At 47.3% G+C, this 26470-nt stretch overlaps 1 protein-coding gene across 2 annotated transcripts; it reads left to right on the top strand.

Moving 5' to 3' along the window:
* Positions 1-1761: 1761 nt before the first annotated feature.
* Positions 1762-25991, top strand: Pif1B (PFTAIRE-interacting factor 1B). Of its 2 annotated transcripts, XM_089556936.1 has the most exons (4): positions 1762-2007; positions 9195-9272; positions 21892-21978; positions 22868-25991. In XM_089556936.1, exons 1-4 carry the CDS (start codon positions 1890-1892, stop codon positions 23140-23142), a joined length of 558 nt encoding a protein of 185 aa, XP_089413062.1. In that variant the 5' UTR covers positions 1762-1889; the 3' UTR covers positions 23143-25991. The 2 variants fall into 2 exon arrangements, with proteins under 2 accessions (XP_089413062.1, XP_089413063.1); XM_089556937.1 differs by lacking the exon at positions 9195-9272 and having other exon boundaries at positions 1767-2007.
* Positions 25992-26470: the final 479 nt, after the last annotated feature.

Raw genomic sequence — 26470 nt, 5'->3', positions numbered from 1 at the left:
GGAACATAAAGCTAACAAAAAAAAGCACCATTTCCCCTGCGCGCGAAACTTGAGCTTCCGGGCTGCACCCTGATGCTCACGGCTGTCACATGATACTTCCACTCCGATACTGCGACTTGAGACGCTTTCACAGCCACTTGCAAAATTTCAAAACTCTTTTTCCTTCAGCACCGGCTAGAGTGAAGCGTTTGTCGATAAAATAAATTATTAAATATCTAATCTAGTAGAATGATTCTTGGGTCACTGACCAAGTAAAAAATTTTACTTCACGTTTTAGAACCCGTACCGGTTCCTTCTTCACAATGAGGAAACGGCCGAGTAAGATGTATTTAAGCAGCTTTGACTAATCGGCCCAGCTTATGCAAAATAATTACGTCAATTAGTCAAAGCTACTTAAGCTGTATCTTACTCGGTCGGTTCTTCATTGCGAACAAGGAACACGTACGGGTTCCGAAACGGCAACTAAGGTTTGTACTTGGGCAGTGACACAAGAGTCATTCTACTATGCCACTACCTGACCAGACGGCATTCCGACAAACCCTAGATTACAAATATCTAATCTGCTTCCAATGCACGCATGCCATGATGACAACAGCTCTGCAGCCTAGAAGGCGTCGGTGGATACATCATCATCATGAGCAGCATCATGCAGTAACAGTATAACAGCATACACATTAAGATGGCATTTTCTCTTTCGTCAATCCGGCCTATCTTTTCACGTTTTGTCATAGCGAGAGATATAAATACCTTAATCAAACAAATCAGGACTCGAACAAAGCTTTTGGGGCCTCGTGGTCAACCTTTGGGTCATTGATGAGGCAGAATCCTAACTCGTTGAGACCATCGCTGGTTGGTGATGCAGGATGCATACCTGGTGTGCCGTCTACTGTGGTCAGAGAACCACCTGAGAATCACAAGAGGGAGTCGTTCAGCTCTTCTGTGTCTTGAGTGGTAATTGACTGGCACAGGGTGTAGGAAGTGGTGCGTCTTTAAATACGAACTCAATTTTGAAATCCCACATTTATGCATATTTTCATTTAAATGACTTCCGGCCCGGTTGGCTCTGGGCCATAATCTAGATACAGACCACCATGTATCTCTTCTCTGGAAGGAGGCTTTATAAAATGCAGACCCTCCTTCTTACGTTCCTTGCAACCATGTATGGGAGCAATGCAGCTGATCGAATTTAGAAAATTTGTAGAGGTGCTAAAAACAGACCGAGAAGGGGGGGGGGGGGGGGGGGCATACACATTGGTGCACATGGTATCCGCCGAAGTACATCTCAGCGTCTGAGGCTGAAGTTACACTCACTCTACAAATGCAACTTCCAACTTCCCTGCTGCTCCAACGAAAACGAAAGACCTCTCTACTGGATGAACCTGTGGATGAGGCCGATGTTTCCAATTTGGACATCGAACCGCTACAGAACACGAGTTGAACACAAGACGATTACCACCCTTCAGCTTAAGCCACACTAAGCACCCGTGCCCCGCTCTCCACGATGTCAGCTTTCTCTTCGCGCTAAGCACTGCACTCTCTACAAGAGAAGAAGCCACAACGCTCTTCCCGTTCCCACCAACACGATAGCCTCGGTGTCCTCCGTTCTTCGTAGCGTTTCCGCAAAGCGGCTCCGACGGTAGCCAAGGCGTCGTCCGGCGCGGTTTTCCATCTGTCGGCAAAGGACCTCTCCACCTCACACCCTCTCTTTCTCGTTCCACGAGAGCGTCGTTGCCGCGTCCGTGACGGGGACAGGCCCAATCGGGAAACGGGTTTTGGCGCGCGCGTTGCGAGCGCCGCGGCGTCGACGTCGCCGGCATCAGCCGAGGGAAAGAGAGTCGGCCCACAAGGCTCGCCAGCCGCATTCGAGGTCCGCTCGTTCCGCGCTCAGGATGCTCGCCGCAAGGTCCTCGGTTCCCCGGTGGTGCGCTCTGGTTGCCGTGTGCTGGCTGGCACTCGCGGCCGCCTGCCACGCGCTCGAACAGGATGACAGCACGGACAACGCCACAGGTGAGGAGACGGCTTCTGGAAGCGTGTCGTGGCATCTCTCTATATGTCTGTGGTGTTTGATGCCACAAGGGGGCTGTGTGTGCTTGACGTCTGTTTCGTACCGCGCCTGTGTCTTGGATAACGCCGACCTCGTTTACTGGCCCTCCCTCCGTCTCCATCTCGGTTCGCGTCAAGGACGGGGCTTATCGGAATCAGCTGTTTTCGGGGGAAGCTGTATGTACCTGGCATCGAGCACAGGATGCATAATAGAGCGTTGATACCACTGGCGAGAGCTCGTTTCTCCGGAACTGGGAGCATTGATTTCTACTGAACATAGCGCATTCGGATTGTCTCGCATAAAATTTGGTCGTCGGCCTTATTTGATCGAAGGTGTTCCTGCGGTGTAATCGCTCGCTACCACTCCACTGGAGATGGCCATGCAGGCCTTAGTATGGCCAGGGTCCACTACTTATTTGTGGCTGCCGGGTTCTCTTGACTGCTGGGTCGATCGTAAAGCGAACGACGCTATTCATTTGAAAAGTGTTCCTATTTGTGTGATGTTCTTCACAACAAGCGTTCCACTTATTATGCAGTGCCTCTATTAGTTACGGAATTCTGGAACTCGCATTGTTTGCCCGAGCACTTGTTAGTATTTTTGCCATGGCGAAACCCCCACGGCGAAACGCAGCTCTGTGTATTTTCACTTATGACAAGCGACAGTGTGGGCTGAATTTTACGGCGAGGTACTTGCTCGCAACATCGGAAAGCTTATTTGTAGTGGCAGCGTTGACTTCGAAGATTCTTGCGCAATTCTGGTTGAAGGAACGCTACAATCTCCAGCACGTTGTCAGCGGTCTTCGCATTACAAAACTACGCTGGTGCAAGCCACATCATAGCCTAATGTTCAGCAGCGACTGTTGTCTGCATGACTAACAGAAGAGCTGTCACAAATGTTGCTAAATGTTATGTCATGGTAACAATATCAGCAAGCTGTATTGCGCTTAGTACCACGCTTAACAGGCGCGGGCGAGAAGACGGAAGTGGACAGACGTCGCGCAGATCCGCGCCTGATTTTATGATGAGAAAGGATGACATATTGACAGTGAACTAATGAACAACATGGCGCAGAAACCATTAGCGTTTATGGATACGCGGCCGTGACAACTTTCATCAATGCATGGTCATAGCGACACTTGAGTTATGAGACAAAAATTAGCGGTGAAATTTCAGTACGCTGGTGTATTCTATTTCGCCCCAACCGAAATTGCAACCTATGATCAGCATCGGACCGTGATAGCTGCTTAGCTAAGCTACTAGTGTGGTTTACTGAAAAATAAAACTTCGTGCTTTTCTTCTGTTCGGCAGTTATGTTAACTGGTTGGATCATGCAAGGATCATTCAGTGGTGCACAAAGTTAACACAAAATAGTTTATGACGTGCCACACTGCATAAAATATGAGCTAATGGTGTGGCAAGGAACGAGACAGTAATGAATCAACCGAGTTGATCTTCTTAGCTAATGCACGCAGTACAAAGCAGAGGAGAAACTGAGCCGATTGGCATATTGAAGAATACAATCAATACCGTTCTTATTCTCGGATAGTTACACTGAGGTGATGCTTTGCTGACCGAACCACCTCTCACCGAAAATCATTTGAACCTTGGTTAGGAATTCTCAACAACGCTGTATATATTCATTTGTTAGTTATGGGGAAATATTGATTCATCATTTATCTATCAAATAATGGCATCAGTCATCAGATAGGAGTGGAGTACATACCCAGCAACAATTCTGGACATAAGTTATTTTCATCGAGAAAGATTTTATGAATGCACTTTTTCTTATTTGCAAGATTTCATTATGACAATCTATATATCTGCAGGTCGCCCCTCGACAGTCTTGAATTTTTTTGCTATTAACGTTTTTGCCATCATTAAAAATGTTGCGCTTTGGTTCTCTACGGTAGTCCTAACTACTCGATGCGAGCTTAGAAAAACTTCCAAAGAAGGATTTTACTACCCATCCTAAGAATAGGCCATTACCTGCAATATTTCCATAAGAGTATCTTACAATATCCTAATATTCAAAATTTTTTGTGCGAGAAAGCTCGGCTTGAGAAAAATTCAGATGTTGCAAAACGCGAACGTTCTCCAGTAAATCATACGAGCACTGTCAAAACGCACTTTATCAGACGCTACACTTGAACCCTCTGTATAAGGCTAGCGTCTCTACAGCCCAACAAGTGCACGAATGCAGCTTGTCAAACCAATTTTGCTATACTTTGTCCTTTCAAATCAGGAACAGCTCTGAACTACGTGAGGCACTTAGTTTGTGCGCACTTCGTGCAACTCAGGAAGTGCCAAGAGCGTCACTATACGTCATCTCGAGCCCGCTCGTATCAGTATCTAAGAGGCGCCGAGTGCCATGACCCCTTCACTTCCGCCCCTCCGTGCACGATGGCTCCCAGACACTTCCTCGGGAGATCCCAGCCCTCTGGGTATCTCCTCTTCGCCTGCCGAGCGTCGTATCGGCTCTCAGAGAAGCGTCGTGCGTTTTGGCTTCACTGATACATCTATCTCACTTCCTGTCTTCTGGTTTCTCTGTGCGTACTTTTTTTTTTCATTTTCTTTTTTCCTTGTTTGAGTCGTCGGCTCGCGTTTCGGAGATAGACGTCACTGGGGCACTGGTACTGGGGAGTCGGATTTCGTCGTTTCCCGTCCAGGCAGCCGCCGAGATAAAAAGGTTTCCGCAGGAGGCAGACTCCGTATCTTACGTCGCTTGAAGTTGTCCTGGGGAGCGCGACACTACTGCCGCCGCCAAAACATCCGTCCGCCCATGTGCATGCAGAAATCAGTACATGAACATCAGTGCATGACATATATATATATGAGGACCAGTACGTTGTGACCAGTTCAAGGAAACCAGTACGTGGTCATCAGCACACTGGGACCTGTAGATGAGATCATTTAATGGGGCCCAATACATTGCGATCGGCTAGCGCACAGATACCAGTTCAAGATGTACATGGGCACCAGTACGTAGAAACAGCTATACTCACTGTACCAGTAATGCCACCATACACCAGTACATTTGAGACCACGGAGATCAGTGGGGTAACTAGTTCAAGGAGACCAACACATGGGCACCAGTATATAGGCCGCTGCAGTGAGGCCAATGCACACAGAGACCCAGCTGTATATACCCCATGTACCAGTACAGTGTGCCAATAATGCAACGATGTACTAGCACCAGTAATGTGTCAATGTGCTTAGTAATGTGTTTTTGAGCAGTCTAGTCAGGCAGCTACGACACACGCGAAGCTCAAAACATCTGCAGATGGTGACAGAAGTATTGTTCGAACCTCTGACAACCTTGATAGCTTTATCGGCATCTTAAGAGCCAGGGTATAGACTAGAGGACCAGACCCTGTGGCCTGGGAACTTCTGACCAACCCTGTACCAGTGCCAGACCACGGAGATCAGCATGGGCACTAGTCCACGGAGACGAGCACATGGGCACCAGTACATGACGCGAGAGCATCGAGACGAATTCATAAAAACCAGTGCACGAAGGCCAGTACATGCCTTCAGTCAGTACTGGACTCGAGGCTCCAACAACGCCCTTTAAACCGTACGAGGCGGCGGCTACAGTCGCAAAGACGTTAACAAAAACAGCAAGGACTCGGAACGAGTGCGTTCCAACCAGCGTATCCCTCCCCTCGCCTTTCTCGCTCTATGTCTGCGTACGCACTTGGCCGCTGCGTCGGGTTTTTTCCGTGAAACGGTCCGGGGACACGCACATCCTTGAGCCAGCCATACGTGCGCGAACGAGGATATATATACTATATTCACCGCACATCGCGATGCCGCGAGAAAAGCGCACTCTCCGTTCTCATGGTGTGGGTCTCCATTTTTCTTCCTCCTGCATGGTGTACTTTCTGCTCTAAGCGATAGTCTGCTTGGACCGCCATTTCTTTATTACCGCCGTCTCGCGTTGGCAACGTCGCCGAGGCGCCATATCTGAAACAGGGATCGTACCTTGAATTTCCATACCGAGAGGGATACTTTATTGTCTAGTTTTTAATGCAGCCTTGAAGGGGAGGGACGGAGGTAGGTTTCTTTTTAATCTCCGTGCGACGGGCAAGTTTTCGGTCGGCGGTCACATCGGATTAGAAGGTTCGTCTAAATAAAACATGCTTACTGCTGTGTCCGGTTACATCGAATAGTGAGTTGGAGCCTCTAGGCAATAGTCATGGTCACAACACTCTCTTCATGAATGCAGGGACAAATTTATGCTAGGCGAGGGGTTAAGAGTTCAATATTTTTTTTTTGTCTTGCGGTTATCGAAATGTTGGTGGGGCAGGGCGGGTTTCACAAAGCAAATGAAGAAAATAAAAACTGTCCGAACCATAATTTTGCCATGATGAACATCTTGCTCAAGCCGGAGGTGACCAATCAGAAAAAGCTTCGTTGGCATATGTGGTCTGGCATCCTACATGACTGGGTTATTAGTAATTCCTTCCCTGAGGAATGCACACACGTATCTGGCGTGCCTTAAAGCAAGCCTGACGAAGTCAATAGCACCGTTCAAGGGACAACCATGCGTTCGCCTTCCATTAGCGCTCGTCAAACGTGATGGCGTCAGTAGTCAACTCAAGGGTCACTGACCCCTGTCATGCATAAACGAACGCCTTTGCATCACTATCTCCAACTTTGTGACGGATCATGCAAGGCTTGCTTCCTGGCACGCACTGCCAAAGGCATTTGTCGTTTCTCAAGAAATGAAATGAAAATGGAAATAAATTGAAGAAATGAATGAAAACGCGCGGTCATGAGAATGTGTTTACAGGCTCAGGTCCAGGGCAGGTCAACTGCGGGTAACAGGGCAGGTCACCGCGGGCCGCCGCCCTTCTACATTCAGACGGGACGGGAGAGCATCTGAGCACTGGCATATAAGAGAAAATAGAGATTAAGAACTAGATAAGGGGCGGAGTGGCCGTATTATCGATAAGTTGGAAAAAGAAATGCCACTAGGGGGACAGGTCTTCTACCATTCCACAGGACGTCCCGGGGAACGCAAAGAAACAACAGACGAGCTCGTGATGGTGGGACCGCTTTGGAGCTCCAGTGGTTCTGATTGATTTCTTAAGCGAGGCGTCGTTGAACTTGCACAGGGTGCATATTTTGGGCTCGCTTCCCAGTGGCGGTGGTGCAGCGCTTATCAACATTGCGCGTTTGTTTTCTTTTCGACAGAGTTTAGAGAGGGGGGGGGGGGGGGGGGGAGGACACACTTCGGTATTCGGGTCACGTCTCACGTGTCTCCCTCCGCGACCGCGTACGACCGTCTTTTTCCGATGCGCACAGGTTTGTCTGGTCTTTATAAAAGAGCGTTCGAAGAAAACGTCTTGCTAACGAGAGCTCTAGGCAGAGAGGTCAACAAGTCTCGCTCTGCTTTCCTATTATCTTTCCCCGAACTACGCGTAAAAATGAAAACAAAACAGATAGATAGCAACTGATCCGACCTGAAACCAGCCCACCCAAGAAAAAAAAAAGTGGGAGGGGGGGGGGGGAAGACACGTGCGTTGCGGGTTTTCAGTTTAGTCTTATTTCGTTGAAATCAATATCAGCCCAGGAGTATAAAGAAAGGACTGGAGAGAATGATAGAGATCCGGAGAAAACGAAACGACGCCGGGCAGCGGCTGGTATTGAAGGAACGTTCCCCGTGTCGTGGAATCGAGTGCCGCGGGGTGTTAATGCGTTCGGCCACAAACACCGCCTATAGCTATCGCGACGCCGATCTGGCGCGATTCGAACGCGCTACCTTACGCTGCCGGCTGTTTGTTTGTCACTGGAATTTCTCGGTCACCGTCCGGGCTTTACCACACGGTCGTTGCGGCGACATAGTCGAGGCACAGATTATTTTTTTTTGTTTTTAGTTTGGGGTGCGAGCTGTCTCGGAGAGCGTGTCGTGTAATTGTGTCGCCAGTGGTGCAGTTTCGCTGTCCTTAGTTTAAATGAGCGCGTTTCTTTGTAGAAGTGATTCTTTTTGTCACTATTTTCACAGGCCTTCCGCGTTGTTGAGGCTCTATTACATTGTAGAGAATGTTTAAGCTAGTACTGCTGTGTTCATTGTTTTCAGAGGGAAAATGATCAGGACCGTGACATACATAGCCTGCTGACTATTTGATCATAAAAAAGCTACTCGGCATAATGACTAACTTTCACTATTTGATCGTCCATAACTGTTGTATACTAAAATAATCAGTTAGTATACCGTATAAGTCACGGTTCTCATAATATTCTTTCTGTACCTATCGTATAATATCATCATCATCAGCCCGACTACGCCCACTGCAGGAAAAAGGCCTCCCCCATATCTTTCGAATTAACCGCGTCCTGTGCCAACTAAGGCTACCGTATCCCCGCAGAGTTTTGTATAACATGTATGCAATTAAAATCATATAGCGAACTTCTATATTTTGTTAGGATCTTACAACTCTTGTACTATCAATAAGGCCGTTCCTACAAAGTATATATTTCTCAACATTTTATTTTTATTGTTGCTATAATTTAATTTTTATTTCAATTAAAATACAAGTGTAAGTTCAGAACATACAATCTATTTATTTATTTATTCAGAATACCCTAAGGGCCGAGCAGGGCATTACATAAGAGGGGACTGATGAAAAACAAACAAGCGTGCACAAAATTTTTACAGAAGAGCAGAAAAAGAAACAAGCAAATGTACACATGCAAACAGGGCAAGAAACATTCCAAATAAATTCATAGAATACAAGGACAAGAGATCAGCACTGAGCAACAATAAAAATAAAAAATATATAAAATATAAAACGCACAAAAAAAGCTCAATTTACGAACTATTATTGGTTGAAAGAAATGTGAATAAAGCACACACAATCAACCACAGTTACCATATACCTACATTTACTATTCGTTATTTCATTTTAATAACTCAGTAAACGTCCCTCAGCATCTCCTTCCTTTGGAAGCTCTCGCTGACAGGTCACCTTATTCTGTTTTTTTTTTCTACGATGAAAGATTTGTAAGCTGCCTCCTGCCTCAATACGTTAATTAAATTGGTTTAAACCCGTTGGGCCATAGGCGGTGCGGGCAGCGCAATTTTTAGTTTTACCTTTCTCACTCGGGGCGCCCACCACCTAACAGCGCATGTCGTCCTTTCTGTCCAGGTAACCTTTTGTGGGTTCTCGTGCGTGGCCCTCTCGTGGGTCTTGCCTCTCAACTGCCCTTTTATCCGAGCCTACCAGGTCAGTGGAAGTTTGTTACGGCTAGAGGTTGGTACTAGAGATCGGCATGAACCCAAAGCTACCATATTCGGCACGAAATGTCCTCTCGTTTCGCGTAAATTGTTGGCTAGATATATTTTAAAATGGGGGACTAACTGCCGATTCTGTAGGGTACTCCTGTCACCCATATTAAAGTGCCTCTGTGAGGGATCTTCCTGTGGGATCTGTGGGATATATTCTATTAACACTTCCAAAAATATTCGCCATACAGGAGTTGAAAGTTCGAATACCTGCCGAGCGGTTATCCTCAAAAAGCTCACACTTCAGACTAGCAGCTATATTCTTGGACAGTTACAAATGCAGGCTTTGTACAAGCGTCTTCAAAACTCTCTAAATCGCGTTTCCAACAGTCTCCTTGGCAGACATGGCGTGTTATGACGTAGAAGACTTGTAACACAATTTATAATACTTTGCAATATTATATTAGATGCATATCATAATGTTATATTACAAGGTTTATAACACAAAACAAGACCATGGCCGTACCCTTAGAGATTTCTTGAAATCCACGGCAGCGCGAACGTATGTTATAAATCTCTGTTGTCGGGCCTATCCAGCAGAAATTTTTGTTCAGGGGCTCAGATTTTCTGCCGTAACCTCGGTGTGACAGATGTCGTTTGCACATTTACATTCCAAACACAGCTAAGTGCCTCTCAAATTCGGAATAGTTTCGAGCTTCAAGCGGCGACAATGTTATGAAAATATCTCGCGGCAATTCTCAATATAATGGCGAACAAGGCTTAAATATAAGGCTTAAATTGGCGTCCACAATTTTTCGGCAGTAACATTGGTCCAACGCGAAGACCATATATACACGCCTGTTTCAGGTGTACCTTTCTCTCGTCTTACGCTGATGGCGAGAAGCTAAACTGGTAAGAACATAGGTACAAAGCACTTTGCAGACTGCTTTTTTTTTTTACCATGGTCTTGTCAGTCTCTAGCACAAAGACCACTTTGCTACGGACGCCACTTATAAACTCCCGTTTCGAGTATAACGGCCTTATGTCTTACAAGGACCACCTGGTCTAAACGAATCACGAAATCGTACGTGCTCGCGTCACGGTTACAAACAGGGAATGTTCCCAGCTTCGTAACTCGGAATGTCAAGCAGGAAAGTTTCCTGGAACTCCCACACCAGTATGGTTTCCTTTTTTAGCGTTCAGCTCACATCGGATCGAGGTATTTGCTGCTGGGTGCCCTTTCGCGGCGGAATTTCAAGCAGCAGGATTCCCACATTTCGGCGCAACTGCAGTGCACGTACACGTGTGTCGCATCTTGTTTCACGCTACGCCGAGCGCGATGCTCGCCGGGAACCCGTAATCGTCGGCAAGGATCGGCGGGCAAAGGAAAGGAGAAGGCGGGCAAGAACGAAGAAATTCCCTTACTTGTGCGGAATGCTCTTCGAAGACATTGCTGCCCAAGCATGGTAGACAACGCGCCGTGTTCAAACACAGAGAGGCGGCACTTTTAAGCGGACTCGCACACAGTGTCGGAGATTGAAACGAAGCTGTGACTTGGCCAAGTGCGGCTTCCGGCCGACAAATTTCCGGTTAATTCCCTTGAGAAAATTAGTCAGAATTACCAAGCGAATTTTTGTTTTTCTTCTTGCGACTGAATGGATTTATACGGATAGTGCTGGAGTGATTGAGGATGTAAAAGAGTGGATGAAATGATTGGCTGAGCGACGAAGTGAATTAATAAGCGACCGAGCTAGGAAGGGAGCCGATTGAAGCAACACTTAAGACATTTGATTTTTTTATTCTTGAAGAACCACTCACTCGTACTGCGTCATCGGTAACCAGAAAGTTAGAACGTTTCCAATAAACTTGCGCAATTAGTAACTAAGTTGAGGACGTCGCAGGCAGGTATCGAAAGAAAAGACATAGGTGCAAGTCATAGGTACAAGGAACAAGACAAGTCCTTTTGTCGAAACGTTTGCAAGCACCTTGAGTCTTTCCCTTCCCTTGTTCACTTTGTGAGTGAAACGCTAGTTAACGATATCTTGGTAGAAATAAAGAAGTAAAATTTAGCACGGCCAAGGCATGTAATGCGAAGGCAAGACAACCGATGATTCTTTAGGATAACAGTGGGTTCCATTAGAAGGCAAGCTAGCAGGAGCTGGTATAAAATGTGGGCGGATGAGATTACAAAGTCTGCGGGGTTAAGGTGGATGTAGCTGGCACAGGACAGGCTTAATTGGAAGGATATGAGAGGGCTCTACCCTGCCCTGCCGTGCACGTAGCCAGGCTCATGACGATGACGACTAAAACACTGCACGAAAAGGTTTGGTTTAGGTTTGGTTTGGTTTATGGGGTTTAACGTCCCAAAGCGACTAAGGCTATGAGAGACGCCGTAGTGGAGGGCTCCGGAAATTTCGACCACCTGGGGTTCTTTAACGTGCACTGACATCGCACAGTACACGGGCCTCTAGAATTTCTCCCCCAAAGAAATTCAACCGCCGCGGCCGGGATCGAACCCGCGTCTTTCGGGTCAGCAGCCGAGCACCATAACCACTGAGCCGTGTCTGGAATGTGAACGAATGTCTTTGCGAAGGCGATGGAATGCAGCACATTTGGCAGGGTACGAGCACTTGAAACGGGTATGCAAGCAGTTCTTCTGAGGAGCGCTACCTTGTTTTGCGGGCAATTAACTCAGACACTCGAGGCCAGTGGAATCCCACTTAACGCTCTTCGCATGCTCAAACCGTGAAGTCTCCTCTGGATCCGGGAAGATATGTACTCTATGCCAAGGAATGAAATGAATCAACCTCAAGGGTCTCCGCTGAAGCATGTGATATCATCCATGCTCTTTGCCGGCGGGGTGTTGGTTCCTAACCCCGATTCCACTTACGGATGTGCCCGGAAGGACTACAGAAAACTCGCAAAGAAGCTGCTGAGGAGGCGGCATAGTTGCAAAGTGGCAGACATATCGTTTACTTATATGGATAGAGGCGACAGGGTCTCTGCCAAGCTTCGACACGTCATCAAAGTAATCGCGACGCGACATAGCGCCGTTACGCAAGGTCCGCCGGGAAACGCCCTCCGCGCGTGCTACATGCTTGAGGCACGCAGAACGTCAGCACCTCGGCCCTTTGTAGCAGCCGCCGCCGGCAACACATTTGCATGAGCGGAACTCGCTTGTGCGCATGTTTAAATGTGGCTTCGTTTCGCTGCCTGCGTGCAACGCGGTTAACGGCATGCCTTCGCGACGTCTCCAGCCTTCGTTGCTCGTCGTATCTGCCTATACAAAGGCTTTCTTTTTCTCATGGAAGTAGAAAGGAAAAAATTCAAGGAAGTTGCAAATGCGGTTGGTGGCTAGTAGGAAGAATTATGTAGTTTCTTAATAGTATGAGTCCCTCATGCGATCAATACGTCTCGTCTAAGATTGCTCGTAACGACCACAGCTGCATATCGACTGCGCGGAGCGCGCTGGACGGCAAAGAAGGCGACTTACAGTCGCGGAAAAAAGTCCCCAGATGCGCAAAAACCGATCTGGGTGCATAGGTAATACGCCTGCCAACGATGACTTCATTTTGAAAGCCAAAGATTATTGCAATTATGTCCGTCAGCTTCATAAGTATGATATCGGGGCACTGCCTAGTTGCAGAGATGTCGGCTTAAAATCACCGCCTACGCACCCAAGAGTCTTGATACTACCATAGCGCAAACAGCGTAATAGAGACTACACACGTATGGTGTGATGTGTAGGCAATACGTCCGTTACTCAATACCATCGATCCGCCCGTTGGATGGTAAGCGAGATAAAGAAAGCTGTCCTTCTGTACAAGATATGAGGACAAGGTTCGAAGAGCCGACACGATGGAAGCCGTCGTCCTCGAACGCGAGGACATTGGCATCGCCATTGAGGGAAGAGATGACGAGGTACGATGTGGTGATGATTTCTTGGCCTGTTTCAATGCTAGTGAGAAAACAGTGGGGACAGTAATAACAGCGAAAACATCTCAAATGAACGGACCGACGAATTATTACCGAAATGTGACACTTATAAAAGATTCTATGAGAGCAGTTTCAGTGCTTTCAGTTCTGTGCTCACGATATCACTGTCGCTCAGCTAATGTTATTGATTTGGTATACGCGTGAGGAATCTGTGTTTCCAGATAAGGCAGCTTTCGTTCACATTTTTTTCAAGGTACTTTGTTATCGATACGAGCCACGTTTAGACTTACAAACTATGTTATATGAGAAGTCTGAAACCACATTTATCACCGATCATGTTGCACTGAATCAGTGTGACCACGACTGTTTTGGTACCTCTGTCTAACATTTAGTATCGCGCCACTGGCAGCGTTGGCTCAGTGGCAATGGTGCTCAGCTGTTGAAGCGAAGGTCGCGGGATCGATCCCGGCCTTCATGGCCGCATTTCAATGCAGGCGAAGTGAGAAAACGCCTGTGTGCTATTCTGTGTCAGTGAACGTTAAATAACCCCATGCGGTCGATATTAAGCAGCGATCTCCACTGCGGCGTCCTCATAGCTCACATGCAGCCTTTGGACGGGTTACCTTGCATACCATACCATACTATTATAACAGACTATAAGGTCATGGTTTGGGCTAGTTAGTATTGTTGCATGGCTAGAGGAAGCAGCGCGAAAAGACGAGGACGAACACAGTAGCTTTGCAGTCGTTTGCTGCCAGTAATTAGAGGAAGCTGCTCTTGCGTTCAGTTATGTAGAATGGGAATGATGACAGGAAACATCTATGTGTCTTATCTGGACGCCTTGCGAGCGAAAATATTTCAGCCGTGAAACCGCAGAGCTTTTAAGCCTTTACCTGGAAGACCACTTACTGATCGTAACTTATACGGGTTGCCTTACACTTGTCCTTGACACGGAAAAAAATCTGAAAGGTAACGCTAACTGTAGACCTGTTTCCAGTTGGCGTTAGGTAGAAGAAGCTCGTAGTTTAATCTAGCTCCAAATGTGGAGACACGTGCACAGACTGTGGCCGCGCCGAGAAATGCTTTCACAACGCTTCCTTTGAGGAACTGCTCTGTCATACTTTAGTCAGACGGAACACGCGCTTACACGCTCGGAGACACGATCGAGGATGGCATCGAAAACGATGCCGCGGCCAAAGGTGAGAACCAGAAGGGCTCCGCCCCAGGATTCCGCACAGAGGTTGCATAAAACATGCAGCCGCATCCTGCATCGCCCCCGTCATTTCTCCGTCAAGGTCCTGTCTCGCTTCGGCGACGGCTTCCTTGACGCCACTGCCCGAGTCCGCCACGAAGCCGGTGATGATCCCTCTGCCTCCTCTCCTTCCACGCGTGCCGCGCTTGTGACGCCACCACTAGCGCCTGAGACCGTGTGTGTGTGTGGGATACGTGACTCCGGAAGGATTTTTTTCCGCGGAGTTCTCGCTTGAACGACTCGTGGAGCGAGAGGCCTGGCTGTTGGATTTGCGGGGTTGCAGGAGTGCGTGCCGTATGTGTCAACTCATCGAAGCAGCGCCAGTTATCATCAGTGGGTGACAAAAGCTGGCGGGCCGCGCGCCGCGGCTGTGAACCGTGAAGAAAACTGGTCGCGGTGCTGGGCTGAATCAGGGAGCGCTTCCGGTACTCGACAGAGGCGATATACACTGTATTCTATTGGAGGTGCACTAAGGGCACGTACAGCCTTGTCAAAAGTAACCAGGCTGCATGGTTTACTTCTAGCTCGTACAGTGGAGCCCTTACATCTTTCCTGAAGCTGAAATGGTCGTTAAAGGTAAGGACTGGGGGTCCTCTTACCTTCCAACCTCTTTCGATCTTTAGGAAAGTCACAAGGGCTCCCCTATACAAGCTAGAAGCAAACCATGCAGCCTGGTTACTCTTGACAAAGACTGTATCTTCGAAAAACGTAGCGCGAAACACAAGACACAGGTAAGGTGAAGACAGGACACGAGGCGGAGATGCAATTGCTCCGACTAGCCCAGTTTAGCTTACTTGTACAAAGACTGTACCCTGGTGATTACCAGAGATGTCACCGATGTAGCGAAGGCGCATTCGATTGGCCGTTTATTCAAACTGTAAACCGAGGTCGTCGCCGTCATAATCAATATACAGCTCAGAGTGAGAGAGAGTGAGAAAACTTTATTGTAGTTTTTCCATCAAGGTCGGGGGTTCTTGTTTTAAAAACCCAGTGGCATGCGCACCAGTCTAGCAGGAGCTGGTGGTCGGGCAAGTAAATGGACAACCAGCAGTGATTTCGCTACACACCCCCTTGTCTTTTGGAAGACACCCCCTTAATTTCTCTTACATTGGTGAATACCAAAAACTGACTATCGCCTTTCGTCTACTCTCAGCGCCCCCTCCCCCCTAGAAATTTAGATCAACCCACTCCTCTAATTTCAATTCGTGGTGAAACCCTGACAACCAGTGTCCACACCAGGCCTCTTTTGGGGTGGCGGATTGGCGATCAAGGGTTGCCCACACATTCCCAGACCATGTAGTAGAGGGTCAAGGGCCTCCGAAGAAGTTTTGTTTTGACAGTGAGTTGGTGGGATGGCTGGACCCAGTCGAGTGCCCTGCTGGTCGAAGGACTCTTCTATGGCTCACAGTTATTCCTGTCTTGCGGAAACGGTGACCGCGTTGTTGCAGCAAATTTCCAGAGCGCCTTCCGTTAATCTTACTCTCAGCGTACACTATTGCGTTTTATTTTTTGCCAGTTCTGCGCTTTTCTTCTCAAACACTTCTGATAGGGCTTAGTGAGCGGATCTCGTAATACCGTTGAGGAAAGGAACTTAGCATTTCAAGCGTAATATTAATGGCCGTGTAGCTTCTCAACTCTGACTGGACAGAGCGCACACTTGTTTTAGGCTGGGTATTTCACGTGCACAGAGCACACGGCCGACTCCGCGGTCTGACAGATCGCTGTTATTCAACTTAGCCCGTACACCCACAGGCACAATAAATAAACGCGGAGACAGGCCCTTAACTATTGTGACTTGCAGTTCATGCCGAGGCGAGAGAAGCCGTCCATGCGTTGCAGAAACCGCATAACGCGCTGCATGCGTTCGCAAGTGGCGCTTCCGCGAAGGCTGTTGTGCAACGCCTTGAAACCTTGCATAATAACCGAAACGTGCACTCTAAAGAGGAATACGCCTATATGAGAGTAAAAAGTGAGTAAACTGTCCTCTAGCACTTTTTCTTTATGAAGGGTAGTGCGCTACAGTTCAGCTTATTCTCTTTTTACTCTTTTCTGTTCGGAGTGTTCAGTTCAGTTTATTTTCCTTAGAGATCCCTATTCAGGGGTATTACAAAAGGGGTACCTTTACCTGTACTCTATACCTCTGTATACCTCTACCTGGTAATCGGAGTGTTTCCTCTTTTTTTTTTTTGTTCCTGACTGACATTGCAGTGGGAAAGAGAGCATGAGTGAAAGGAACATAAATTCTGGAGACATGACTTTTCCGTTAGATTTCGCACTTTGCAGACGGATGTGACTCATGACAGCACGACGTCTCCTGTCCTGAGTTTCTTTTTCTTTTTTTGTTTACGAGCACGCGTGATGGTGAAGTGGTGATCCTCGTACACAGGTTAGCTGTACCGTTTGTCCCCGTGGTTGGTGAGAAATTAAGAATGGGTAGAAATAGGCGAACTAAAGAACCGCTGCGATAACGGAATACTGCAGTCATACTCTATTTAGAGGCAAAGTACTCGCCTCGTTTAAGGGAAGTACTATGTTCGAATTCGCAACACTGTCGTAGACCTAGCGGTTTTGTAATGGGTCCATGCATTCTCCGTCTAAGTTCTTGGTTTTCTGATGAGTTATAGGAAAAAGAGTGATTCGGCCTCCGACCAAACAGAAAAAAGAGCAGTGCCGTTCGCAGCCATCAAATGCATGTTGCTAAACCAACGAAACAACTATTGGCGGTCATGGATATTTGAACTCAAATTAAAATAAAAGACGATTGTCATCCATATAGTACTTGTCCGCTTGGCAGAAGAGCGTATATAAGGTCTTAATTTGAATTTTTCATACAGTTTTATCGCTCCCTGCAGTTCCGCAGACTGCAGAAAATAGGGCGACACCTGGATTGGAAAAAGAGAACGAATAACTGTGACCGGTGCAGAACCTAGTAGCCCAGCATGCATTTACAGGTTTGTTCTGACCCGCCTCCAGCTCAGAGCAGCGCATCAGGCTGTTAGTACGGCGCATGAACGGCACATCCGTTATAAAAATGAAAATATACCCAGTGGGCGGAGAATAATGTGCACCGCTGGTGCGTGGGAGGAAAGGAAAGGTCTTCGCGCTATTTAATGCATAACCGGAACTGACTTTGCATGCCCTGTTTACATCCACCGCGAGCAATGTTCTGCACGTCCTGTCGCGTAGTTGAGTGGCTCGGCCTCGTCAGCGGCTTCCGCTTACTACCGTGACCTGGTTAATACTTCGGGTCGTGGAGGATTATGGACACTGTAGTTCCTCACACACAGCGTTTCGGTTGTTACCATTTTTCATAACAGTTGCAAGTCCTGGTAGAAGAACCACTATGCCCTACACATTGATGAGCCGTGTATTCTGCGGTAGTTCTGAGCGTTATGTCTGCTTCCCAAATGTCTCATATGACACTGCGCCTTAAAAGTTTCTCGCCGCTTTCACTACACAGAGGACAGTTGAGACGTATAGGTGGCGCTGAAGGAAGAGAAACAGCTGACCTTTTCCGCATTGTAATTTGGGACGGACTGCCTGTGCTTAAGGCACCATTCAAGCTCCACACTATATGCCGTTCTTAGGACGGCGGAACATGTCGTGCACCTGCTTAAGCACATACTGTTAGAATCACCCTGTGCAGTAACAAGAATAAGGTAGCAAGGAATTCCTCCGTGCCTTCGTCAAGACCTAAATTTTGATCGAGTTGACTTCTGCAGATGCCAGTTTCTCAGAGGGGACTTCGTTAGAGTGCTGTCCCTAGTCCTTTTTGAAACACCGACCGATAGCTGCCGCTGTTCAACGAATGTTCGGTCGGAAAGTAAGTGTTTAAGAAGGACATCCTTACTCTCAATGCCACGTTTTCGAGCTGTAAAGCTCTGTAGAAACGTACACAAATGGCTACCTAGCTAAAACTTACACCTCGTGCTTTCATATAATGGACGAGGATTTGGACGTCTTTCTTTTAGAGTAGTGCTGGTAATTGCGGGCGCAAGCCTGTCTGATCGAATTTAATAGCCGGAACAAAAAAGCGCCGGGTTTGAAGTGCTTTGTGGCAGAGACAGACACGTACACAATATTTGTTTTGCCTATATCGTTGTCGTACAGAGCGTACAAAAACGCATCTTTACCTGCTGATTGGGCATGAGGTTCTGCGGTTTAGAGAAAGTTTAGAGAACCACCATTCAGCGCGAACTAAATGCAAAAACAACCGCGTATTGTGATTTTGGCACGCGTTGCAAAAGCCTTGTCACCTAAATCTTTCCAACACCTGCCGTCACGCCGCGTTTTAAAGCCTCGGCAGTCGCCTTTTCGCTTTCCGAGGTGGCGCTTTTCCATTTTCCACTATTCAATTAATCTGGTGCCCCAGCGTTTCTGCATTTGGCCCCCGTCCAGCTAAATGTGGCTGGCTCTAAACGGCGAACAATGCTATCTGCAATCTCGCACCCACTTGCCGTTTGTCTTAGCCGCTGAACCGACGACATTTAGTTTGCAAATGAGAGAAATGGGCGGCTCTGCCAACTGGAATACAACCACGCCTCCAGCGGCGAGGTCAACAGGGTTATTTGCCCGTCTTGATTAAGTAAAATAAGAAAGTTAAAAGAAACGAAGCAAAAAAAAAAACAATATCCAGGCTCAGTTCGAGAGCTAAACTGTCCTTCGGTGGCAGCGTATTTGCGTCGCAGTCATTTTCCTCTTGTTTGCCTCGCAAACACAAAGCTCAATTTTTTAGCTTGGGACCTTCGAGGTGATCTGTAGTTGTTTTTGGTCCCTCCTAGAAGCGATTGCTAACGTCGCAGGAGGTCCCTCTTTCCTGTTTTTTTTTTTTCTTCTACAAGCGCGCTTGCGTCTTACTCTGAGCAGGACAGCTGCCGACGGCTTACACACTATAGGCCACAAGCCGGACGGATTGAGGTGGCGCAACGCTATCTCGTTCGGCGCTTGTGCGTTGCTGCGGAGTTTGTTCTTTTATACCTCTTTTGCTTGACGTCCCTGTTCTGACACCGACGGCATTTTCCGGCATCCGGCAGCAGCGTCTACAGGAACCACGTGACGAATAGACCCGGAAGGCATTTTGCGCAGATGCGTAGGCGTCAGACTCGTCTCTGACGCCATTCGGGCAAGCACATCGCAGTAGCGATGACACGGCTCTATGACATGCAAAACTCCCAGGATTTCCTACTTTATGCTTGGCCTGCCGAGGCTTCGGGAAAGGTCAAGGGAGGTAGAGCCATCCTGAAACGTTCAGAGCTCAGGTTGTTTCCTTCTTATATGCAATGCAGTAGGGCTCCTGTAGCATCCTTGGAAGTTCCAACCATTGTAGTAGGGAGGATTAGAGCTCGTCTTGCCTTTATTAGCTTTCGAACGCTGGGGCGGGTGGTACACTGTTGGCAAGGGGGTGTACATCGCTGTTTTGAGTGCGTAAAGTAGTATGCAGTGTTCTACAGAAGCCCGACTCTGCGAAACCATACAGAAATCCCTCTGCAAGGAGCCACCACTCGAAGAGGCGGATGCAGCATCGTGATGGGTGGAACTAATAGTTGGTCCTTTCATTAGCGGCATTACGACCACCAGCGAAAGAAAGTGCGGGGGAATTTCACGTTTCGCAAGATTTTCTTCGGGTCACAACATTATTCTCTCTGCAGCAGCCGAGGGAGGCGTTGACACAGCTTACCCCTTACTGACAGAGAAAGCAGTATTCGTTTCATGCATGTCAAGTTTGGATGTAGCCGAGCAGGCTATGCAAGCTGCTCGAAAATATTTAGTGGAGCGCCTTAGTTTGTCGTTTCTTATCTTTTTAGCCTCCAGCAGAGCTCCATCGCTAGTAGGCAAATGCAGTTGTATAGGTTACAAAGCCATGCTTCGACACATGCGGCTTAGCAAACTGCAAAGCTAAATCTCGCACCCGCCGCGCTACCCCCCCCCCCCCCCCCCCACACACACACACACGAAATAAATCACTCAAGGATCACGTAGATGACAGCCAGACAAATTATATAGAGAGATCACTCACGGATCTATCCATTCGCAGTTGCAAGCCGCAAGCCTCCGCAACGTTTCGGTAACCATAAGTTTTCGCCTCGTGACACCTACCGGGTTTCGCCATCTACGGTATATGGCAGTTATCTGCTTCAAGAACCTAATATTACCGTCGTCACGTCGCCTGCATCTAAAACGATTACTCCGCCCGCATTGATTGACCTTCACACCAGAGGAGCGAAGATTCACATTAGCGGTGGGCGGTGTAAACGCTGCATAACATTAGCGGCGTCTCCGGGATGTGCCTTACCCGCATCACGTGAGACTATACTGCGTATATACGCAAAGCTCTCGAGCATCTCCGGGTTGTTTCGGCATATGCGGAAGGTAAGTAGTGAGTGCGTGTACATCAGCAGCAGCATGTAATGGGAAGCAATGCTGCCGGAGGCCCCCGTATACCGTACTACTCCTAGTAATCAGCATCACTCGTGGCACAGCCCGTGTCCGCTTCGAGGCGCGGACAGGCGAGCGCTTCTTGCATTTTTTATTGCTTGTTTCTTTCCTCTTTGACCTCGCGACGTTTTTCCCGTTTGCGAGTTTTCTGTTTTCCTTCTAGCCAGATCCTGTTGCGTCGTTACCCGTAGCGCATACTGATATTCCCCGGATTTTCTCTCTCTCTCTCTGTCTACGCTTATTTCTTTCGTTAAAGGTTGTTTCTTATTTGTACTCCTCCTCTCTTTTGTCCTCAAGGTTTCTGTTATACATAGACGGTCGTTCTCTTATTTCTTGGAAATTCAGGAGTCTCGCATTAATCGCTTTTCGTGCCTTGTTTTTTGTTCGTTTCGCGGATTTCCCCCGTATGGTACGATCGCCGTCTTCGCGTAAGTAGACATAGTGGCTAAATATAGAGACCTTGCATGCCGACGCCGCGACACACTTGGGAGTGTAGACTTACGACGCAGTTTTGCATGCGCCTCGGCGATTGATATAAATGATGTCTTCTACGTTCTAAACACGAATATTACTCCCATATGGGACTAAAAAGGTACTAAGCTGTCATCTAGCGCTCTCTTTTTTATAAAAGGTAGTGCGCTAGAGAACAGTTTACTCCCTTTTAACTCATTTGTGTTTAGAGTGTATTGAGATTTGGGTATGCAGTGTGGAACTCGTGGTGTTTCTGAGAGTGTATTCGGGAGTCGGTTTTAGGAAAAGTCGGGGACTTTCTTGGTTTCTGAACTTCTTTAAAGAATTATGTAACGAGAATAATAGCTTATTCTGATAAATGGCACTCGTTTAATCAATACGTTGCTATTCCAGAACCAGTCCAAGTACACGCCATAATTGCGCCCATTGTTTACATTGTTTTCTTTTCGATGAAATGTACGTGAGGGAAAATATACCTGTTATGTTACGAAACGTTTCGAATTCTTCCTCTTTTTCTTCTGTGCAGACTCCTGCCCACCCATTCCAAACTGCGGCATCGGCTACACCTGCAAGGTGGTGAAGCACCCGGACAACTGCCCCATCTGCAAATGCGGTGAGCAACGCTCTTCAATTGAGAGACATCAAAGATGGAAGCGCCTCTCTTGGCAGTCTTTTATAAGTGTTCAGGTACCTTGCACTTAGCGAGTGACGATGTGTAATTAATATATAGATCGGATTGGTCAATCAATCGCGCAATGGATCAGTTGATTAACCAACTATAAATAGTCAGCCATTTTAGGTGTGCTTTCCAGCGTCCACCGATCTGGCATAGAACATTGAATTCAATGCATGACATAATTTACCGACTAAAGTACGGGTAGAAGTAATATGAGAGGGAGCAAGGGAGCCTGTGGCCCCCGCTCTTGGTAAACACTGCCACCGACAACCAACGAGGATGGGCGGCACCAGGGGGGGCATGCGCTGAAAGGGCAGCCGGCCATGCTTACTGGGCATGCACCTTTACCGCCGATTCTCGCCGCATGTCGGCGACAGCGGTTCACGAAGTGCGGCAACCACGTGCTTCTTTGTTCCCTCTTATATTGCTTCTACCTGTACTGAACCGATTTTTAACTAAATCAAGCATAAAAACAAGCATTCAACCAATCCGCCTTTTTGAAAAGGCCGGTCTACGCATGCGCTCCTGTTCTCTTCCAGCGGCACTGGTTGAAAATAAAACCGCCAGCTCCTATTGCGCATGCGCAGGTCATGTTAATGACAGGCGCATGCGACAGGTGGCGGCAGCTGTCACGCACACATCTGCCACTCCGCAGGCGCAGCTGGCTCCTAGTGGAACCAGATGGCGCCTGCGTCTCCCACGTTCGTTTGATTTCAACCAGTAGCAGACGAATTTTCGCCACTCCCCAGAGGGCGCCACGTAACGCGAAAAAGCGCAGTAGGCAGACAGTCATCAAAAACCATCTACCTGTCTTTCTATGACGCAGTGCCCTGCGACGACAAGCCGTGCGTGCCCAAGGAGGGCTTCGGCTGCACCTCGATCCAGATGGCCACAGGATGCCGCATGTGTCGCTGCGAGCCCTGCAAGGAGCTCAAGAGCTGCGATGCTCCGTGCACTAAGACCCGCAATCCCGCCGGCTGCCCCGTCTGCGACTGTCCGGGCACCAAGGGACCTTTTCCAACGACGGCCGGTAACCCCGAGGTCGAGAGCAGAGAACCCTTCGACTACCAGAACGACGCCGAGAACAGCTTCGACCCGTGAGGAGGGCGAGATCGGAGTGCAGTACGGCCTGTGGGCAGTGTTTTCAACTTGGACTTGAGGGTGTGCTATGCGATCATGCGAACCCTTGCTTGTGGACCTTCGCCGCATCAGTTATTCGCCGTGAACAACATGTAGCCGCATTCGGCGAAGTTTCCGTTGTATGTCTGCTTGTCGAGCGGATGCAAGGAACCAAGCTGAGACTCCGTGACTGGTGTATGAATGGCTTGGGTCCAAACGAACATGGAAGAGGCCGTGTAACCCGTTTCAGCTTAAGGTGAACAGAATGCAGTGAATGCCAACTCGTTAGTTTTACCTCATTTTATGATGGCAGCATGCGAAGATATCTCGCGAATTGAAAGTGCGCCAGTTTATGATTCTGCCTTTTAACATTGCCTTCAGTTAAGCTTAAGCTGATACGGTCTACGATTCACTGCAAGGTCTTCAAAGTGGGTTGTTTGAAACGCGAACCTCGCTTAATGCTGAATCAAACCTGGTGAGTTATCTCTCACGAAATCTTCACCTCTACGTGTGCTTCAGCATATCAGCTTTACATCAGTCGCAAGTGTCGATAAATTACGGGAACACTTGGCGAGTTTTTTTGTTTTTTTTTTGAGTGAGAACAATAAGATTATCACGCGCGTCGTCGTTTCAACGGATGGGCACCAGCGCTGGTCGCAGGTTGCTTCACCATCATCTTCACCGCGCTATCTGTAAGCGCAAGATTACAGCGTTGATGGACTGAAATAAACGATGCTGTGTCTGTAGTCAGTAACCTTCGTAGCGGAGCCACCTTATATACGCGGTTGAAAATAGCTCGCCAGGATACAGGCTTTATCGTGTACAACGAGATTGATGAATATGCGCCGTTTTTATGCCAGTGTGTATGTGTGTGCATGTGTGCGAGATATACAAAGCAAGTCGTCCTTTGAGTAAGAGGACAAAGTTTTTAAACCTGATAGTTGATGAATGGACAGATGGTTTGAATCCGTTCATACAGCTGCACGCACAAGCGTTTCCTTCACACAGTTACATTTGCTTTGTTTTAGGCATCAACAAAGTCACAAATCTTTATGGGAAACGTTTGCATGATCACGTGTGATCTGCAGAGGGCAGTGTGAATCGAAGAAACAATGCGAACAATGTGTTTTTTAATGTACTAGTGATTATGGTCAAGCGGCACCCAAAGCTTCAAACTAGCAGGGTGGCAATGACAGCTGGCGGTATCATTTTGTGCATTGAAAGAGAACAGTTGCAAATATTTGCGCAATGTTGACTCTGCACAATGTACAACGTGTATGGTCGCCCGCAAGCTGCTGTACAGAAATTGTGAACTTCCCCACTTTCTTTTTGCTTCCTGCTAAGACTTCAAAACCAAAATCAGATTTATTTTCTTTTCATTTACGCCTTCTTCAAAAGACGTTTTATAAGAAACCCCCGAATGAAGTGATCAAATATTTTCAACAGCCTTCGATTACGCATTCATACCCAGTGGTATGTATTGATTTGGCAGAGTGCTTATACCGAACTTTCACTGGTCTGTTACTCTTCATAGAAGTTGTGCCATGTGTTAAACTGTGCATGGATTGAGAAAGAAACACTGGCCAATACGCATGTTATATTGTAATACCCAGGAGCTCACAGTCACGACCTCAGAATGAGCTCTGTTCTTCTACTGTCCGTCCAAAGACCACCCAAAGGTGCTGTTCAGCTCATGACAGCGGCAGCAAGAACTAAATCATGCAGGTTTTAGCAATGGTTTCGACGCTAAAACCACTTTGGCCAAGGGGCTGAGAGAAAACTATTCCTCAAGCCTACTCATTATCTGCCACGTGTCGCAGTCACTAGGCGCGCTGATTAAAAGCCTTAGTCGTAGTCGGGCATGCACGCATTTGCGTTTAGAGTGGGAATTGATTTATTAAAGAAGTAGTTGGCTTCTAACATCCCAGTCTGGCTTCACGCCCAGTTTAACGCGAATGCGTGGCATGCGAGCCCTGGAAATATCAGGGACTAGTCTGATAAAATTCAGCCTTCGTCAAAAGCTTTCATAACATTCGTGTGTGCCGCTCACATGTAAAGCGGGCTACGAACTTCCAAACACTGAAAATCATGCATTCTGAATTTGAAATCTTGATGCATTTCGATGCATAACACGGTAGTTGAGCCCCTGGTCCTCTAGAGGATTAGACGCGGATGAAATTTTGTTTCACAATTTTGAAAAATGTGCATTGTGGCCACAGGCCACCAATGTACCGTTATAGCTAATGTTAGATTGAAGATCGGTCGCGAAATAAATGTGATGGACATTAAAAAAAGATTATCTGTAGTTCGCTGGTGTAGCAAAGATTAGAGGCCAACCAGCGCGGTTAGTGTTAAAGGTCACCGTTTGAGAAAACTTCTCGAATATAAGCAAACTCTCGCTTTGTTCGCTTGTGAATGAAAAGTGGCTTTGTGAATTGGGTATTTATACAAATATAAGATTCAGTTATATTTAAGTCTTGCCAAGAAGTTTCATTCTGTCTGACGAAAAAATGTGACTGAACTAGCATTTACATTCCATTAGAAATTATTCACGAATTATTGACAACGAACTTGTTACGTCGCGTCGTTGTATACGAGTACATCATGTGATCCTGTTCAGGGTTCTGGTGCATACATATGCTCCCCGTGAAGTCACCAACGTGTGTGCATGGCTGTTGTTTTCTGAAGCCTCGTCTATTTGAATGGTCGACCTTGCCTTGTAGCTGACACTGAAATGATGTCCAGCTGAACCTGACTGTAACAACAGCATCTTTGTTTTTCATTGTCAAACGCCAAAGCACCTTTTATGCATTAAATGACATCAATACAAACCTCCGATGTATCATGTCTTTTTATGCTTTCAATAACACAATAGCCGATCAGCGTCATTCGTGTAAAAGTGGACACAATGAACATCTAACTCAGGACAGCCCTGCCATGTTTTACTACGGTGGCCGTGGCTGCAGTAAAGGCCAACGCGGAACCTTGAAGACAAACTCGCGGAAATACATGATAGACACTACGAAGCTTTCATGTTCCTATAGGAATCTGTTGTTCGACATGACCATTTGAACTTCGTAGCATAAAAAAAACAGATGGTTGCCGTAACTTTCTAAAAAGACCCACTAACTGCGACCTGTTGACCAGCACGTCGTCGGTAACCTATCAGTTGCGATGAGAAAACAGAAGGTGAATATTGCATTTACGCCGCCTAGAAATGATTTATGAAGGTGAGATCCTAGAGAACAAAGAGCCACTCCACAGGAAAAATACTTCAAAGTGCAATTAAATAAAGATTTATAGACTGCTT

Source organism: Amblyomma mixtum, chromosome 8 (assembly GCF_055824585.1).
Source record: "Amblyomma mixtum isolate Tamu chromosome 8, ASM5582458v1, whole genome shotgun sequence".
Lineage (NCBI taxonomy): Eukaryota > Metazoa > Arthropoda > Arachnida > Ixodida > Ixodidae > Amblyomma > Amblyomma mixtum.
Note: the sequence above shows the minus strand (reverse complement) of the source record. Positions and strands in the feature narration are given on the sequence as shown.